Source organism: Coturnix japonica, chromosome 1, assembly GCF_054131305.1.
Source record: "Coturnix japonica strain WE chromosome 1, WE-NBRP24, whole genome shotgun sequence".
Classification (NCBI taxonomy): domain Eukaryota; kingdom Metazoa; phylum Chordata; class Aves; order Galliformes; family Phasianidae; genus Coturnix; species Coturnix japonica.
Genome location: NC_140663.1, coordinates 116,294,317 through 116,314,613, shown reverse-complemented (window position 1 = coordinate 116,314,613; position 20,297 = coordinate 116,294,317). Strand labels below are relative to the sequence as shown.

General features: G+C 33.2%; 1 protein-coding gene across 6 annotated transcripts in view; it reads right to left on the bottom strand.

Annotated features, from left to right (window-relative positions):
• The window catches only part of NLGN4X (neuroligin 4 X-linked), a 149,008-nt gene that overhangs the window by 44,837 nt on the left and 83,874 nt on the right, over positions 1-20,297 (bottom strand). For 3 of the 6 annotated variants that reach the window (XM_085550948.1, XM_085550946.1, XM_015848830.3), the window contains 2 exons: positions 17,422-17,481; positions 13,855-14,007 (listed from right to left, as the gene is read on the bottom strand). In XM_085550948.1, the coding sequence (XP_085407074.1) occupies positions 13,855-14,007; positions 17,422-17,481 (213 nt within the window). The remainder of the gene's footprint in view (positions 1-13,854; positions 14,008-17,421; positions 17,482-20,297) is intronic. The other 3 variants (XM_085550965.1, XM_085550962.1, XM_085550969.1) reach the window with 1 other exon arrangement.

The window sequence follows — 20,297 nt, the reverse complement described above, 5'->3', positions numbered from 1 at the left end:
TTATGCAATATTACTGAATGCTTACTTAGATCAGGGTTGAGAAACATTGGCTACACTGTGAACTACATTGGCCCACATTGTCTTCAACTTCTGGGAGACTATAAAGGTCTCTCATCAGCAGACATCCATCTCTGGCTTCAAAGAGATGTGAAAAGAGCTCCAAAGTCCTTCCTTCATTCCAGAGGTGCAGAGGCACCTCTGACCACATTGACAGTCCCTTGGTTACCAGCAATTAACTTGATTCTTGTCACATCGCTAGACCTACTTCACACAGATGTGTTGGGGTGAGCTGGAAGAATCAGTCCACCACAGGAAGGCACATATACCAAAAATGTTCCTCTGTCAGCCTCTCCAAGTCTCCACCTCTGAGGATACAGAGAAGAGTGCAGCAAGGTGATGGAGTACATACAGATCACGGCTGAATTAATCCATTCATTAATTCTGAGATTCATTAGTAAAATAGCATAATGTCATTCCAAATATTTTCCATTTTCAGAAAAATTTAGCAACATCTGCTAATAAAGCAATTGTAAAAATTGTGTAGAATCAAAATGCCAACACTTATGAAATAATGCCAACATTTATTGAACTATCGAACTATCAACATTTATTGAAATATCAAAATGTGAAAAATATCAAGGTTGCTTAAGTTAACATGAACATCACATTGAGAAGACAGAAAGAGTGAATATAAAGCAAGAGGCCGCTGAGTGTTCTTGTTATTCTATGATGCATTCAGAGCAAAGACTAACAGTGTTATGTGAGAAAAGGTAGCCAAGTTTTTGGGCAGAAAGCCTAGGAAGATGTAGACGTAAAAACTATATTGTCTTTCTGAAAGAACTGTGCTTGTAGTACTGCATACATTTAAAATAATGGATGTATCCAGGATGAAAAAACACTTGGAAAAATCTCCACCTTAAACCAATACATTTTTATGCATTTTTTAAAGATCTTGTTCAATGTCCCTACTGCTGAAGTACAAGCAGCTGATAACAGGCAACTTTATTTATTTAACAACTGCAAGTCAGTATCACTTCCACAGTGTCACCTGCATTTGATTGTCATGCTTCAAACAAACAAAAACACATCAACAAACAAAATCAGGAAATATGACAAACAATTGTATCTAATATAAGACTATAGTACACTGAGATTGAAGTGGCTCTTTGAGTACTGGTATAGCTCAAGCACATCCTGAAGTTTTTCTTACAACTGAAAAAAAAAATCCTAACTTGCTGTCATGGTTTAATAATTTTGTAATTTTACTATCAGTATTCCACATCATAACATCATATAAAGCATGAATAATTTTACTGAATCTGCAACTTACAGAAGAAGACTACATCTCCCAGATAACAACACAGTCAGAGAGATGGGTCACGGGACCTGGACGCTATATTATCTCTGTCGCAGGCTAGACTGACGTCTTTCGAGTTCTGGCGTTCAGGGGAGTGTGTGGGAGCCTTCACCATTTCACCTAGAGTTTACAGTAGGCCTATCAGTTTCGGGACTCATTCTGTCTCCTATTTTGCTTGATTCGTTAGCTCAATTTTCAATTATATTGTATTATATTGTGTTATCCTGTATTTCGATATAGTATTTAGTAAATAAGTGTGCCTCCTTAGATCGTTGCCGCTGTTTTCTTTTCCTAATTAACTTTTTCCTTTTGGCCGAGGGCCCCTGCGGGGCCCACGGCCCCCTGTCACGGACACAGGTGTATTTTTCGTTTAAACTGTGACATGTTAACTGCATGTTGAGTAGAATGTAACTTCTATTATCATATTCTTGACTACAGTAACTTTCTGGTGAAATTTCCTGCTTCAATTACTCTATTTAACCAATGCCCGTCATCAGTGATGCAAGAGGCTAACCAAGTATTTTCCTCAGAATTTTTAAATTCACTTTCACTTTCCTTATATGCAACATTAAATAAGTTTAATTTTTAAAATAAAGGGAAGGTGTCAGATTGTTTTCTGTGCACATATAATTCCTTTAAGTGGTGTCTTTTGACAGATGATGGCATTTGTTGTTTGCTGAGTCAGCTATATATGTAACTGATTATGAGGCTGAGATAAATCTTTGACTGATTTGCTCCCTATTGTTTTCTTTGAAAATTATAGAGTTGAGTTGTTAAAATGAAAGGAAAATATTTTCTACAGTATAGAAAGATATTACCTGTAAGGAAAGACAATCTGAAGGTGAAAACTAGGTGCCATATACTGAAAGGCAGAAGTTGTATTGATTTAAACTGCAAGACTTCATTATGAATGAGAAAAAATTGCCCCATGGGTTACTGAGTGTATTGAATGTAGTTATGAAACAGAAATAGCAATTTAACTTCTACATAATTTTATTCATCTTTATATTTGTTTCATCTTTCAAAATACTGATGTAGATTTCTAGCAAATTTTCCATAAGTGTTTTCCTTATGCATATCCTATATAAATGTCCTTAAAAAAGGGAGGTATAACATTGACATTCTGAAGAGAATTTTTGCTGTTTGTCGTGCTCCACAGCTGCTGCTCTGAACAGCTTTTCTCGTATTCCCACAAGTTTTTCAGTAAATATCCTTATGAAGGGGTCTTAGAAATAACACTCCTAGATAAGCAAGTCTTGGTTCTCTCATATTAGATAAAGTTATGACTATCTGGCTTCAGTAGGAACTACAAAGATGTCAGTACAATTTGCTTGCAGTTCAACTGAGCCTTGAATACAATCACAAGAAGAATCCAATAAATGAGAGTCTGTAGGATATTCATTCAGACACTTTTATTTTTTTCTTGATAAAATAACCAACGCTGTACTTCTGACAACCAGCAAAAAAATCTGTGCACCAAGAAAAGTAATTTAAATATCTTTCATTTAAAATAAATAAAGAAGTGTTGCATTTCTGAAACCATTTCTGAAAAAACAAAACAAAACAAACCAACCAACCAACCAACCAAAAAAAAAAAAAAAAAAAAAAAAGAGAGAAAAAATGGCTGAGTCTGGTGCAGCAGAAACCACAAGTATATGCAAACAGAATTAACTGGTAAGGTTGCAAGCTTGAGTTGTATTATACTTGCATTATGCGACATGAAAGCAAAGCCATACAGAATATTCTGGACCTTAGTCAGCCAATCTGACAGGTGTTATACTGACCATTCTTAGCCTCCAGTATAACAGAAGGGGCACTCTTTATCCTGCATACTTTAATATTTTTTGTGGCATTACTAGGTATGAGCAGTAGTCGCAGACATGGACAGCGCTAGCATTGAATAAAATCATAAGTAAAATGGTTATTTTCCCAGAAACTTAGATGGAAGTTGGATAGCTGTGCTCACAGATCTTGGTAATGACTGCATGGGGAAAATGTATTTGCTTACTATCACTCTTCTACTATGAACAAATACATTTTTCCACTTATCTACATGTAACCCAGAGTAGAAGAAAAGAGAAAACTTCTGCCTTCTCGAGAAGTCATCAAAGAAGCAATATAATTCCTCTCAAGTGCAAAGGAAAAAAGATGTAATTAGGACTGTATGACTCATAGCTTGTTCTATTCTAGGAGTACAACATCTGCAAGTTATCCTTTATTCAAAGATATTCAGAACTGAATTCCTTATGTATTCATCAAGGCCTAATCCAAGTCCTTGCTGAAAAAATAATTGAGAGTCTAAGTCATAATGAGTGTTTAATTCCTCCTCTTTTCTAAAGAATTAAAAAAAAAAACAAAAAAAAATTTAAAAAAAATAGAGAAGATTGGGAGCTAGTGAGAATTAGGTAGCTACTTAGCAAATATGGCAAATATTAAAGCACCATTTTCACTGAGCACAAATATTTACAATAAAACATTAATTGTTATAGACAGAGAAGAAGTGAAATGTGAAAAAGCATATTTATGATATTTTATCAAACCCTGAATCACATACTTGAATAAATATTAAATATTGTTTTAAAATTTCTTGAAGAAATGAAGACAAAAAGCAATATGCAGCATACTTAGAGAGACTGGTTTTGAATTTATTTAAATGTAAAAGATCCTACTTAGTATTTTACATAGATGTCTTGGGAAACAAGAAACAAATAAAAATTGATTTATTTATTTTTTTTGCCTGTTACAAGCATTCCCTCTGTTCCTACACTATTTTTATTGCATCTTGCATAGCTATATTCTTCTAATTGATCTAAGCTCTAAGTGAACCAGTGTTACCACAGGAGACCTGGCAAAAATGAATGCCAAAAATAAAAATTATTTCAATTCTCTAAATGGTAATCATAATTTTCAATTATAAGGTAGAAATGAAAAGATGGAAATTGATTATCTGTTTCAGTTGCTAACCTTTACCTGAAGATATATACAGAAGAACCTGCTTAACATCCATCACTGAGGTACTCTTTATTCATTCAGTACTCTCATATGCCTTATATAGGACTTAGGAACTATTCAAGGGGAAACTACATTGTCATTTCCGAAATGGAAGTCCCAAAAATACACAGGGATCATTTATTTACTTCTTTATGCTGTATCTTCATATAGTAGCTAATGTAAGAGACTTCAGGCTTGACTTAAAGCAAGAAAAATATTGTAGTTCTTCAGTGCAAGTCAGTGGAAGATAAAATGAATTTTTGTTCCAACAGTACATCTCATTGGCTGATGAAGATGTGCAATTTTAACCATTGCACATTATTTCCCTGCCTCCTCTGCTAAGCAGTCTGATTTGTTACTTGTCCACTTTCTACTTTTGCTATCAAGCACTTACACAAAGGACAGTCAGATAGAGTAACACTTCTACCCATTTAATTTGTGCAAAAAGTGTTGCAAAACTCTGTAAGTTGTGGAGGATCTCATATAAAAATGAAGAGTTTAGTCCGTGTTTCTTCTGATCAAATAGAATCTTTGTATCATTATTAAGAGTGTGCAATTAACAGTTTTGAGGAGACAATGCAAGTATTTTTTTTAAAAAGATGTTAGTGGCTTCTTGTGAGATACAGGAACTAAATACATTGGAATCTGGATCTCTTTGAGTTGACTAGTAAATTTCTCCTAAAACTTCAGCCATTTTCATTTTTCCTTAATTATGTACAATACAAGCAATGCATTTATTACTACATTATTACTGAATTTCAGCCTGATGTTCTTAATTGGTTTTAAAAGTCTAAGAATGTAAAATAAAGCACTCCGAAAATATTTTACATCTATGTCAATACAGTATCTTAAAATACCAAGAGACTTTTATTTCTTCCTTATGCTTGTGCTACTACATAAAAGTGTTCCAAACCTTTCAATGCCTTTGACAAACATGAAATCAAGTGTAAAGCTTCACTGACAAGATAGCTCAGGTACACTGCATAACAAATTCTAAAAAGATAATAAAAGTGAGACACTAAGCTGATGACACCAAGCCGAGTGGCGCAGCTGACAGGGGGGAAGGAAGGGATGCCATTCAGAGGGACCTTGACAGGCTTGAAAGGTGGGCCCAGGTGAACCTAATGAGGTTCAACATGGCACAGTGCAAGGTTTTGCACTTGGGCCAGAAAAACCCAAGGCATCTTTACATACTGGGAGGAGTAGTCCTTGGGAGCAGAGAAGGACCTGGGGGTTCTGATGGATGAGAAACTTAACATGAGCCAGCAGTGTGCTCTTGCAGCTCGGATAGCAAATGGTATCCTGGGCTCCATCAGAAGAGGGGTGGCCAGCAGGGATAGGGAGATGACTGTCCCTGTCTACTCTGCTCTTATGAGGCCCCATCTGGAGTACTGTGTCCAGGTATGGAGCTCTCAGTACAAGACATAGAGCTGTTGGAAAGGGTTCAGAGGAGGGCCACGAAGATTATCAGGGGACTGGAGCACCTCTGCTATGAAGACAGGTTGAGGGAACTGGGCTTGTTCAGCCAGGAGAAAAGAAGGCTGTGGGGTGACCTCATTGCAGCCTTTCAGTACCTGAAGGGAGCCTATAACCAGGAGGTGAGTAAACTCTTTGAAAGGGCCAGTAATAGCAGGACAAGGGGATACGGTTTTATGTTGAAAGAAGGAAGATTTAGGTTGGATGTTAGGGAAAAGTTCTTTGCTAGGGGAGTGGTGAGGTGCTGGAACAGGCTGCCCAGGGAGGTTGTGGATGCCCCGTCCTTGGAGGTGTTCAAGACCTGGTTGGATGGGGCGCTGGGCAACCTGATCTAGTAAATGTGGAAGTTTGTTGGCCCTGCCAGGCAGGGGGGTTGGAGCTTCGTGATCCTTGAGGTCCCTTCCAACCCAGGTCATTCTAAGTGTGATTCTGTGATTCTGTGAGAAACTGACATTTTGGGCACTATCCAGTAGTCACATGATTTATCTCACCAGTGAATCTAACCCATATATTTTAACATTATAAATAATGTATAATGTTCTGACTAGTTCTCCATAACATGAATAGAAAAAAAGGAAGCAATGAAAAAATCCTGCCTTTCCACTCAAAGAATTGTTACACAGATCAGCAGTTTTAGATTTCCCGCATTTTCATTTGCACTACTTTTGTTGTTGCTTTTCCTTTTTTTTTTTTTTTTTTTTTGGTGTCGACATTACAACTCCTTGAAGGTAAAAAAATAGATTTAATTTATTCTATTGTAAGAGAATTTATTACTGTTCACAAGATACACACAAACGAACATAACAAGTAACCCTAAGCAGCATCTGATTTCAATAAAAGCCTTCATAAGAAATGGACAGCTGCCAGTAAGTTCTCAGAAAATACATCCAAAAATGGGTCTTCATCCAAGTTGCTTTGAGCAACTTGTCACTTTCAAAGGCAAGTTCAGCTCTGTAGGCATTATGGTATGAACTACAGTCTGTACTTCATTGTGGCTTCCAACCTCTTTTAGACTTCCCAAACCTGCAATGTTTAATCACATTAAATAAAGTCATGCTAGTAGCACAGAGAAGGAAAAGAACAGAAGTATGGTCAATAAGTTCTAATGCCAGCCACATTATTTTTCCCTGCAAAACTGGCTGTTAGCCATCACAGGCTAAAATAAGTATGAAACAGAAATTAACAGCTGAATAATTTATAAAATCTTTCCTTTCTGCAAAATTAAATTTTTGAGAGAAATTGCAGTTCAGTCTTGCACATCCTTGGAAACATGAGCAACCGATATAACTTTTTGTCTATCCTTAGAATTTATAGTGAAATTCTTTTGTTGTAAGAAGAGAAGCTAAAACTCCAAGTTTAACTAGATTTGCCAACAACAAAGATGAAATTGAACATTTTATAGCAAAAGCTATGGTTTATTTGTTTTGTTGCATTCTGTTTTGTTTTCATGACTCAGTGTTATATGTGTTATATAAGCTGTCAAAGGAAATATAATCTTCTCTTCAACTTTAACTTCTTTTAATAATCAACTATAATTTTATAATGAGAGTTGCTGGATCTCAGCCTATTTCAATATCTTTATGGTCTTCTGCAAAGTGTCACATTGTATGGAACCCTAGACCTAATTTAGGCTGCCCTGTTCTGGCTTCTCCTCATTCCCTGCTGCCTCACTATAAAGGCAGTGGCTTTTCCCTGCCAAGTGGCCTGGCCTGGCCTTGGGTGTGCTTCAATCACAGCAATCAAAACACTGGTTAAACTGCTCCGTTGAAACCAAGACAGCCGGTTATCAATGTCATTAAATCAGTCTCTGAATTTTATAGTGGTAGTGTAAAATCATAAAATCACGAGTTCAGTGCAAAAAAACCAAAAACAAAACAAACAAACAAACAAACAAACAAACAAAAACAACAAAACAGTGTGTTCCAGGCTACACTCCAGGGGTTTAATAGGCTCAGTCTATTTTATCAGTATGTGTGAGCTCTTCTTAAGCTGAGGTAAAAGCTCCAATCAGTGCTAATCAACTGAATCTACATTTAAATGTGGCTCCAGTCTGTAAAAAATGCTATTGACAATCTAGATTTTTTTCTTCTAAAGTATAATGTTTCACACATTTTCTGCCTACAAATTCTGCAATTTTTTTTTATTCCCTCCCCCCCCCCCCAAAAAAAAAAACCACCAAAAAAAAACCTTACCAATTCACAAAGCGTTTTCTGTTGGTCCTTTGTACCTGACTAAGAGTCATTTATTCTAACCTTAGTGGGAGGCAAATTGCAAGTACAGAATAACTATTGCCTGAAAAGCGTAAAAAGACTGTTTCAGCAAAGGAGTTATAAATTCATGGAAAAAGATAGATGGATGACCTAAAAGCACAACATTTGAAAAACAAATCTCACACTGACAGAAAGAAAAAACAAAAAACAAAAACAAAAAAATAATAATTAAAAAACCACCACATAAATTTATAACAAAATGGATATATACTATGAAAAACAAATCACTTTTTAATAGATTTCAAATGATAAATCTGTTTTACACTAATCTTGATAGAGAAGCACTTATCTTGATGTTGCTAGAAATGTTTAAATGATGACTGCCATACTGTCAAATATATGCAACACTAGGGTATGTAAACTACCAATAACCTACTTCACAGCATCTCTACATGTAGTGCTAGTATGTCCTTGATTAAGAATTGGTTAAGAATTCAAAATAAAGTGAAATTATACTCCAAAATAATTCTATTGTCCAGAAGATTAAAACAAAATGTCCTTTAGATTTTATAAAAGCATGACTTTTCTACAGGATGCCTAAAAACTGGAAAAGGATTTTATTAGAAAATCCATAAAAGAAAGCATGAAACAGAATGTTCGCCATCAGACCAGGTGAGGATAATTCACAAATTCAGATACTCATGCCATGTCAACAATGTTATCAAATGAGCTTTTTAGTTCTTAGACAATTTCAGATCAGGAGACAATCACTGTGCTGCCATGAATTCTCTTTAAGAAATTTATTTCATGTTAGAAACTAAACGAGTGAACATATAGTTTATAATGATACTGTAACACATAATTGCTTCTGATGTTATGAGTCATGGGATCTGGATGGAGTTTCTCAGCAATATTTGCGCAAATTCAATTGAATGATTCAACAGTAGACTTTAAATAATAAAATAAAATAAGTGTAAAAATAAATATATTGCAAATCATGTGTTGATATTAATGGAAATAATATTTATCCATCATTGCTTGGAGCTAGTTTTACTTAAGCAGAAGATCGGCTATGGTAACTGACATTAGCTGATACAATTATTGGACAATTAACAAGACAGGCCAGGGACTAAAATAATCAGGAAATCATCTGCATGAAACTGAAAGATGTAGGTGAGGCAATGTAGCAATGCACACGTTGATGGCAGCAATACTTACATTCACTATAAGCTAAATTGAGCTTAAGTGAAATTCCCTTCTTGTGTAAGCATTGAACTCTGATTTATTCAGTACACTCAGACTCTGGGGTTATTCCTGTGAGTCCTGATCTATCTCTGTCCCTTTCTGCCAACAGATCACCATTACATTTCCTGTATTAGTGGGGTTACAAACACAGGAGATAAAAGAAGGGATGTCTGGAGACAGGGAAGTAGATGTCTGAATTTAGAAAAAAACTAAAATTGCAAACATAAAGAAGCCACCATGCAGCAACTACACCGTTGAAGATAAAAACTGATATATTGTGTAATAATGTGCACTCTGTGAATATAAAGGGATCTGGCTCTGTTCTAAGTGAAATTGAGGCTGTATACTACTTACATCCTTTGAATACCTCTGCACAAATTCCAGCATATATTTTTCACAAACTAACAATATATAAAAGTACTAAAAAAAATGTTTTAACTTGAAGGTTAGGCATGTTAATAGTCAATAATTCTTTACTTTATTCACGTTACCTAGAAAAACTTCTTCCAAATTTCTACAAAGAAAGTACTTTACTCAAGACTTATCTCTGAAACCTCACAAACCTCTCAGTAAGTTTTCACTCGTATTCCGCTCACCTAAACCATAATAGCTCTTTGAAGAATTGAAAACTTAAGACTCATTTCATGATTCATTTTGTAGTCCAAAGATGTACCTCTAGTCAGTCAAATCCAAAGCAGTTCATTTACAACACACAGTGTTTCGGTGCATTGATGTTCTAACTCACAAATGAGAGACGCGATGAAGAAAGATAAAGTTCTCTACAAATTATGTAGAGACTCCTTGAGAATTATACTCTGATTTATGTACACTGCCTATTATGATCACTTATAGTGGATTATAATTGCAAGTGGAAAAAACTTTTGCTAAAAGGAAGTCCAGTCTTTTAAGACAGCACTTAAAATGGATGTTTATAGCAAGAAAGGGAAAGAGATAGGAGACAGGCTATTTCTATTAGTATGATTTAGAATCCTAAGAGGAAGAAAATACAAAAATGCAAGTGGACACTGCAATGCTAAAATAAGTTTTATAATTTTGAACACTGAATATGTCTCATTTACTATGTGAGATGTTTCATTTAACTATGGATTCCAAAGTATATGATTCATATCCCTAGAATTCAGCTTAGATTTTGCCTGTTGTAGTTAATACTTGAATACTAATATCATATTTAAGCATGTTAACTTTTCTGACAATTGTTTGATATTTTCTTGCCAAAGTTTGTAACACCACTTCTGAATGTAACTGTATAGATATAATGCCGGGGTTTGTGGCTTTATTTTTGTTCCTTTTTCTAAGTGGGGCAGAGGCAGGATGCCTCCAGATACTAAAGTGTTGTGTAAGACACAAACATGCCATCACAGCAATTCTTCTCACAGACTTTTACAGGATATACACTAAACACAGAATCCATTAATTTTAATCAAAATTATTTTATATTCAGATGCATTTAAAAAAAAAAAAAAAAAAAAAAAAAAAAAGCCCACAAAGTTCATTGTCTATTATCCTGACCAATAAATAAATAAACAAATAAATAAATTAATAAAATATAATGACTAACTATCTATTTCTAAAGGCCAGACACTGTGTGTCTCTGAAGGACAGACAAGTGAAGCAAGTGGCAAGTGTCCTTAACAATTTGTTTTTCCTCTTTTGCTTTTCCTCTTCTAGGAAGATGAATTTTCAAAACACTGATTTCTTAAACATGTAATCACTGTTACATAACAGTCTTCCAGTTCTCTGTTGATGATATAGTCCCAGGATCTCAAAGTGAGATTTGTCTGGCTAATATTTTACAGGGGTCATCTAGTCAATTTTCCATCTACTTCTGTTAATGACACAACACAGGCTTTCTTCTGCAAAAGAGTGCTCAGGCACTGGAACAGGCTGCCCAGGAAGGTGGCAGAGTCATCATCCCTGAAGGCATCCAACAGATGATGCACTGAGGGACATGGTTTAAATGGGAAATATCGGTGACAGATGGACAAATGGAATGGATAATCTTGGAAGTCTTTTCCAATATTTGTGATTCTATGATTGTATATTACAAAAATAATAATACTCAGTAGCTGCGTACACTCAGGTGCAAATATTCCAAATAAAAGAAAAGATATACATACAGAGACTTCAGTTACTCGTTATTCTGTCTGCCCTGTTCAGTACAAATTCCTCCATCATAGGAAATGATAATATAAATAGAATTACAAAGTTATGACATTTGAATCAGTTTTGCATGTGTCCTCCTGTGTTAAAACTCAGAAATGAAAATGGATTGAAACAAACTTAGACCAATAAATAAACCATTTGAAAAGAAGACAGTTCAGCCTAGAAGAACTGGATATGAATACTGCCAACCTTAAGAATGTACACGTTAAGAATTGTATAACTTAAAATATTATGAATTTTGACTATTATGAATTTTGAATATTATGAATAAATATATTATTTAATTTCCTTAGGCTTCTTCACTTTGTTTTTTTCTGTATTTTCTCTGTCCTTATGAAATAACATGGAATTCAGCAAATATCTTCCAATCTCTAGGCAGAATCAAATATATTCTTAAGAATCTCATTTACATTTCACAAAAACAGAAAGAAAAAACACAACAAAGAGATATTCTCACAGTTTCTCTGAGTTAAGTGACATATGCATATTCTGAATATCTTCTACTTTAATAATGCAAACATAATTGAATATATTCTTGAGTGTACAAAAAATTTACATTTACTAACATTGAGAAGCAATATATATTTAATACCAAATTTAACATTGTGGTCCTGTAGGGAATTTAAAATCAGTTTCTTACATGAACAAATCTCTACCATATTGGTATGTTTTTTTCCTAAACACCACAATAACTGTCTGCCACTCTTTCTTTCTTTAGTCTTCAGTATAAATTCACATAATATATAAATGAAAATACTGAAAACTTCCTTTTCCTTAGTACTGATACATACTTTTGGACAGCCAAATAGCTTAAACAACACACAGTCATCTATATGCTTCCTTTAATTTTAAGAAACAACAATAAAAGCTCTAAGGAGAACCTTTCAATAAACATTTTCTGCAGATGGATAACTATCACCAGGCTCCTAGGCTAACATTTAGTAACAACCACAAATCCAGTTTAATGATGATTATGTACATACACATAAAAAGTATATTGTTTGCTTGTTTTTGATATACTTATGAACGTCAACATTTAATATATATAAATACATCAAAACGTATGTTTTTAATTCCTGGCTTTGCATTTAAATCTACCTTTAACTTTGAATAAATGTTCTTTTTTATTTAAATAGGAGTCAAAATAGGGGTAAAAACTAAACAAAATAGCTGTCATTGCTCTGATGAGATAGACTATTACTTAACCACATTAAAAGTCTTAATAGATAATTCAGGATATTTATTTATTTATTTATTTATTTATTTTTCGAAATGTTGGAGACCAGAAACTTTGATCAGCTTTAAAGAAAAGATTTAAAATGTCATCTTAAAAACACATAATTTTTTTTTATATTTTTATTTTTTAATCTAAATTGATGGAAATATGAGCTTACAAAAGAAAACAAAAGAAACAAAAATCTGCACGCTTTTTCATTGAAATTATAAAATTGTTCCTATGTCTGATATTATTGTCAAGAAGAAATGAAGCTTCATTAAATATATCTTAATTTGGAGAAAATCTGGTACATGTTTTGTATTAATGTCTGTATAGGAGCTGAAATCATGGAGAAAGTAGAAGGTTAATATTTGTGGCATTCTGTTCTGGATAGAAGGGTATTTTGTCATTCAATACAATACTGACAGGAATATTTAAAATGTCATGAAAATGATTTTCTTGGTGTCTTTGAAAGACATAAGTATTATTTTCTGAAAAGTATAAATTATTTATATGGAGTTCCTCAAACTTAGAAATAAACTTCTTTACTCCATTTTATTTGCAATGTAATTCCACTACAGTGTATGGCCTGTTTGGCATAGTTTTTTTATGTTACATCTAGACTTACCTATATATACCCCTAAGGACATGTATAGACCCACAAAAATAACCAGTACAGGTAAATGGTAAAATTTCCCTACTACTAGGAACTGATCTGAAACTTACAAATACTTTATTTTATTTTATTTTATTTTATTTTATTTTATTTTATTTTATTTTTAATGAATTGGCAACATTTCAATTAAAAACAAACAAACAAACAAACAAACAAAACACCTTACACAATTGAAAAAAGAGCAAATGTGATGCAGTGATAAATTTAAACTATCACCAAGGTCACAAAAAGCAAGTAAGTTGTTGTTTATGGTGAAGACAGTTGACAAGAAAATGGGGAAGATGTAACTTAGTCTAGTTTCCAGAAAACATTAAAAAGTATTCAGTATGAATGTAACACTGTCAAACTAACCACCATCAGGAATGTTCTGTTTTAAGGTTCAAGCATGTATGATTAAACAATATGTTTAATTAGCAATGAAATGTACCTGAACATTTAATAAGCATATCCTCTAAATCTTTCAATATATGTCTTGTGATGAAAAAAAAGATTCACTCACCTAATACCCCCAGCCTGTAATTGAGGGTGACAACAATGACATTTCCATAACTTGCGAGAATGCTCCCATCAATCATGTTGCCAGTACCCTCCATGTAAGATCCGCCATGAATGTAGACCATAACTGGTTTCTTGCTGTTCTGATCATGAATGTCTGAAAAAATTCAAGTAATGAAAACATAATAAAGTAATAAAAAAATAATGAAATGTGGCATTAGTATTTAATAAAAACGATAAAATTATTCTTAGTTCTTTCTCATGTTTTCCATACAATCATCACCACTTTAATCAGCTATTTTAAACAGTTCAGGATCATTGTACAAGCCCAGTACTTTTACAGCTTTCATATTTCTTTCTTCAAATGACATTTTATATTAAATGCTTTCAGAAGCCCCTTAAAAACTTTTTAATTTACAGAAATTGACTTTTTTTTTTTAATATTCCAATTCAGTTCTATTTCAATTTAGAAATATTTGTACATTTAATAACAAAATGACAATAATGATTCATACTTTCCCATTTGTCAGTGAGACATATTTGTTGAAATTAAATTTCCTGTAATTCAGTAACAGATAGTATCAGAAAATCAAGTTGTTCTGATAAACACAGCAAACTATCTATTTTTATTTTTTAAAATAGCCTAAGATGAGAATTTAATTGAATTCATGGCTCAGATTTTCTTTAATGTAAATCGTGAAATGACATTTTTGACAGCTAAGCATTAAAGAATATCCTTATATTTTTGGTCATGAATCATATGGATAATCTTTTGTAGACAGAGAAAATTTTCTTATAGATTTCATGTAGATAAACAGTTGGGTCTTACTTTCTAAAATAAAGTAAACTAAATTGACAGCACTATTTTTATACTTCTGAATGCACTAATCAATACTTTATGCATTTTGCACTATATTCATCTCTCTAATAACGAAATTGTAAGACCCCTGATCCAACTGCCTAAGTTAGGAATTTACATTCTCACCAAACTGTGGGAATAACGTACCTTAAAAAGTCAAATGGTATTCAGCAAGTTGCTGTTAGAATTAACTATACGCTTTTTATAAACAATTCACTATATCTGCAAGTGGAGTAGGAGCACTTCTTTCAATCATACAATACAAAACACATCGGAAAGTAATGTCTCTGACTATATGGTCAGCATTTAAAAACAAACAAAAGCAACTGAATTCTCTTCTGAATTATTTTTGATGGTTGTACTGAAGAGTGGAAAAAAATTAGGAGGAAGAAAAAGCTGAGCTAAATGCAGAGAGGAAAGAGAAGTGACTTTGAAAGCCTTCCAAGGCTCTCAGCTCCCTCAGATTTTTTAGGATTAACTCTCAGTTACCAAAAATGTGAGCAGCAATGAGCACATATATAATACTGTGTATCTGGTGGACAAATTTGCAAGTATTACAAGGTAAACTGTGATTGGTCATATTTCTATGGGTCATGCAAATAACTAAAGTTATAATTGGCTGTTATGGCCAACTGTACACCTACATAGCTGTTAGAATTTAAGGCTTCTCATAGAATATGCCTTCTGGTCACAAGGAAGATATATATTTTACATGTTGCCTTTTTTATGTTGCATCTTGGCAACAAATCCTTTGCGATAAGATTTGTGTAATTTTTGCAAATATTAGAGGGATGAAAACATTAACTAGGTCTTGTAATGCAATCAAATATGTAATAGTAGATATGTAGATATTTCTCTCTTTGCAGCATTCATAGCAAAATAGATGAGAAGTTTTTTGTTTGTTTGTTTGTTTCTTTTTTCTTTTTTTTCTTTTTCCTTTTTTTTTTTTTTTCTCCCTGTGACGGCTTAGCTCTTAGAAAATTAAAGTAATAAGCAAAAGGCTTGTGGTGTTATTTACTACATTCTATCCCTTCTTATTGCAAAGTACTTCCTCAGGGTTGAATCATCGCTGAAATCAATGAGAGATTTCTTCTTTCCCTTCAATTGGATCATGATTAACTTCGACATAAGGGAAATGAGCTTCAAGCATTTTATGTATTTAGTTCTAAACTGTATGTATTTCTTTGGATCCTAAGCTGGATACAAACACTTCATAACTTTTGAAGAAATCTCAAAGAATTATTTGTTCATAGTCAAATATCTAACATTTTTAAGAGCAATTTTGTTTTCACTTGCTATTTATCTTTTGTTTAAAAATTGCCCATAGAATTTGTTATAGCAAAAGATGACACTGTCATTTTGAAAAAAGCATATTTGGAGACAAATTTATAAACAGAAATAGAACAAAATTCAGACATTAACAGAGGAATTCTGTAGAGTATTTTTGTGCTACAACAAATAGTTTAATTCTGAAATGAAAGTTGTACAGTAGGGGACAACCACTGTGAAATGAAAACCAGAGATTTTTACTGTGGTATTTCACACATGGATAGAGTAGCTAAAATTGAGCTGAACACTCAAAAAAACCCCACAGAAATTAAAAAGTAATGTCAACATTGTATGCATGATTTTAAAGGGAACAAAGGGGGGAAAATTTTCAAACACTCTTGAACTTCAGATTAAAGAAAACTATAAAGGCATTTTGGAATGGACAAGAAAGAGAGAAAGAGACACATTGCTGCAAAAACAAAACAACAGAGTTTCCAAGGCAGTTATCTGCTTATTTAATTTTAAAATATTTTTCTTAATTTGGTTAAGTACAAAATGTATACTAAAATGCCAGTGTAACATAAATGAAAAGGATGGTGAGAACAGTGGAAAATTTCATGACTTCCTACTGTCTCAAGGCATCTTGCCTTTCCTGTGCCAAGGCAAGAAAAAAGTATTTCCTTGTAAAACATATTTGGGGTAATTCAGTGTGAACTTTTAACATTTCCTTTCAGGAAATCCAACTCAACTCAGAAAGAAGACAATGAAAAAGATTGTCATTGATTTCAGTGGGAATGTGGTCAGAGTCTGAATGAATGTATCTCAGAGGCTAGCTGATTACAGGGGAAAAAAAACAAAAACAGAAACAACAATAAAGAAACATCAATGGCTTCTTTTACTTTTATATCCTAGAAATAAACCACATCCTGTGAAAAAAATAAATGAATTAAAATACCAAAGATGAAGGGCAATTCAACTACATTCAATGTACAGTAAGCGCACTGGGGGAACAGTGGAAATGAAATAGAGTCTTTTTCATGAAATTCAAACAGGTGGATTTACAAAATATGTAACAGGAAGAAGAGCACATGCATGTTTTTAAATTCAATTTTCTCACGAAATAAAGTATACGTGGGAGGAAGTATGTGTTTTTCAATAGTATTATCGTTACTCATTTCACACATGTCTAAGAATTAACTTTACACTTATGTTACAGGGGAATTTCAGTCATCTAAATGTTAATTTGGATTTTAAAATGAAAAACAATGGATGTTATCTCTAAAGAAGAAAATAAAAAAGCACACAGAAGTGTGTTTCTGCAAATAAGGGACTAAAAATCATGTTGAAATAACAGTAATAACAATAACAATAATATTATTATAATAAAAATGTAAAATTTCATGTTCATGCATCAGGGTTGAGCTTTGAAAAAACAAAAAATACCTTCATCTTCACCACGATCATTACTGGTTATATCATCTGCGCTTTTCTTTGTGTTGGCTCCTGGGATCATAGTGAGGAGGAGAATAAAGGGAAAAAAGAGAATTCAAAAACAGCAGGTTCTCAAAAATAAAAATAAAAAAAACAACTAGTACAAAAACAGAAAAAATGTAACAAAATATCAAAATCTGTTACATTTGAATTTGAAAAACAAAAAAAAAGATGCAAACTGCACATAAACATAAAATGTCAAGAAGAACAAATTGAAAATATTTGAAAAAAAAAGTATCAGTCTGTGACAATGCAGTTACTTCAGTTAAAAGTGATTGCTGTAAAAAAAAAGCAAAATTAATGTGCAATTAAAAAAGAATATAAACTAAAAAAGTATATTAAAAACTTCACAAAAGTATGGTTTCTACATAAGAAATGAAACTGATTTCATCATGATCTGTTGCCTTGAAGAAGTAAAGTAAGGTAATGGCTTCAGTCACTATCTTCAAATACTTCATGTTTTATTCATTCTTATGAGGATTTATTAGGAATTAACCTAAGTTTTAAATGAAACCAATAGAAATAAAATTATCATTAAATCTTACACAATTGGAAAGGACCAAGAAAAAACATAATAGACTTCCAAGAAATTTAGTTTTTCTTCTCATGTGAGCAAAAAGATATTCAAAAGAGAAAACTGAAATCAAAGGAGAAACACAAAATTGAGTGAAATCTCAGACAATTTTTTTTTTTTCCAAAAGTAGCCCTTGTTTGTATTATGCTACTCAAACTCATTAGAAAAACATAGAAATTAATGGAAAACAGGTACTTACCATGAGATAGAATTTGTACTTATCATTTTTAAAAATAAATGTAAATAATAAATTTTAATCTTTATTTTCTATACTTTCACAATGTACTGCTGAGGCATATAAACACCTATTCCACAGCACACATACATATATCCACACATACTGTAGCCTGTGTTTATGGAAGGAAGATGAAATAAGCCTAACAGCTTTCCTCACCCTAATCCTTGGTCAATTTATCTGTTTTCTGACTAAGAAATGATGCTAAGCTTTCCATACTATGTCTCATTATGCTCTGCCAACAAGTGTTCAAGTGTTCCTCCTTAATGCAAAATGTTATGCAACAGTGAAATATGAATCAGAAGATCTATTTCTACATTTGTTCAGAAATCAAATATGGCTGCTAGGCAAACAAAGTGGTCTAAGTCAACATTCTAACAACTTTTTTTTTTTTTTTTAATTGTCTTTTTTAGGGTCTATTTTTAAGCTGGACTGAAAAGCAACAATAAACTTGATTAACTTCAAGTTTGCGCACTGTACAAATATGGCACATATGCAACAATGCTACAAAATAATATTTAAACTATGAACTTTAGATTTCTATATAGTGGTAGGTCTTTTGACACTCTCCCTTTGCTACGTAAGCCAAAGCAGATGTTTTACTGATTTGGCTGAACACAGACGGACAGCCTTCTGTATGCCTATTAATGATTCTTAGCCTTTTAACTTACATTTTATTGTTAAATACCTCCAGGCATTCCAATACAAAATTTTCAAGTATTTTTTAGGAATTATTTTCTTAGAATGAGCAGAATTTATTTTATTATGATTTTATCTGTAAAGTTAACAAAGCTGAACCAAAAATTTAGTCTCTTCCAGTATCACAAGCAGTGTAATCATCTCAGCAGGGCAGATGGGTGGAGGACTTTATATTTAGTGAAGATTATTATTTTATTTCTTCCTTTTGCTCTTCAGTTTAAAATGAGAATCAGTTAAGTACAAGAAGCAGAAACTGAAACTCCATCTCCTGTATCTTCAGTTTAGTTGCACAGAATTTACTGTATACATAGTAAATGTGTATGTTCAATTATATGTACTCAATGTTTAATTAACTAGGTGAAATATTCTATCAGTGAAATATAGATGTTCTCTAACCAATCGCTTTTTTTTTACTGCTATTTTGAGTATTTTGAATCATGTTAAAAATAAATAAATAAATAAAAAGAAATTCTTTTTCATACACCACTAGACACAATACTACAAGCACTTAACACATGTGTTGATGTCACCCAGTTGTCTCAGCGAAATAGTTTGATGAAAGAGAGTATAATCATCATACGTCAAACATAAAATTAAAAACTGACAAAACCAACATCTTCCCATATATATAGTGCCAGTAGACAAAAACTATGTCATTATTAAGACAGTTATACATCTTTGAAATTGGGTGAAAAAAAGTGCATACATCTCAAAAAAATTTGGTTCACATACTATCTTCCCTAAGATTGTCAATACATGTCAGTGAGATGTTGCAATTATTTTCTCTCCAGTCTGTTTGGCTGAAGTGATTCTGGTTCAGTGTTCTTCAGAAAGAAAAACACAAGTGTAATAAGAATTTAATGAGACATTAGGAAGTGTCAACACACAGTGCTGCTTGATTTGATGAGACACAAATATCATCCAACATAAATATGCATTATAGGATTATTGAGCTCTGCAGAGAGGGACCTGGGTGTACTGTTTGACATCAGGTTGGCCATGAGCCAGCAGTGTGCCCTCGTGGCCAAAAAGGCCAATGGAATTCTGAGGTTCATTAAAAAAAGCGTGGCCAGTAGGTCGAGGGAGGTGATCCTCCCCCTCTACTCTGACCTGCTAAGGCCTCATCTGGAGTATTGAGTCCAGTTCTGGGCTTCCCAGTACAAAAAAAGATAGGGTTCTCTTGGAAAGAGTCCAGCGGATGGCCACATAGATGGTGAAGGGCCTGGAGCATCTCCCTGATGAAGAAAGGCTAATTGAACTGGGACTGTTTAGCCTTGAGAAAAGACAGAAAGGACCTGATCCAGGTCTATAAATACCTAA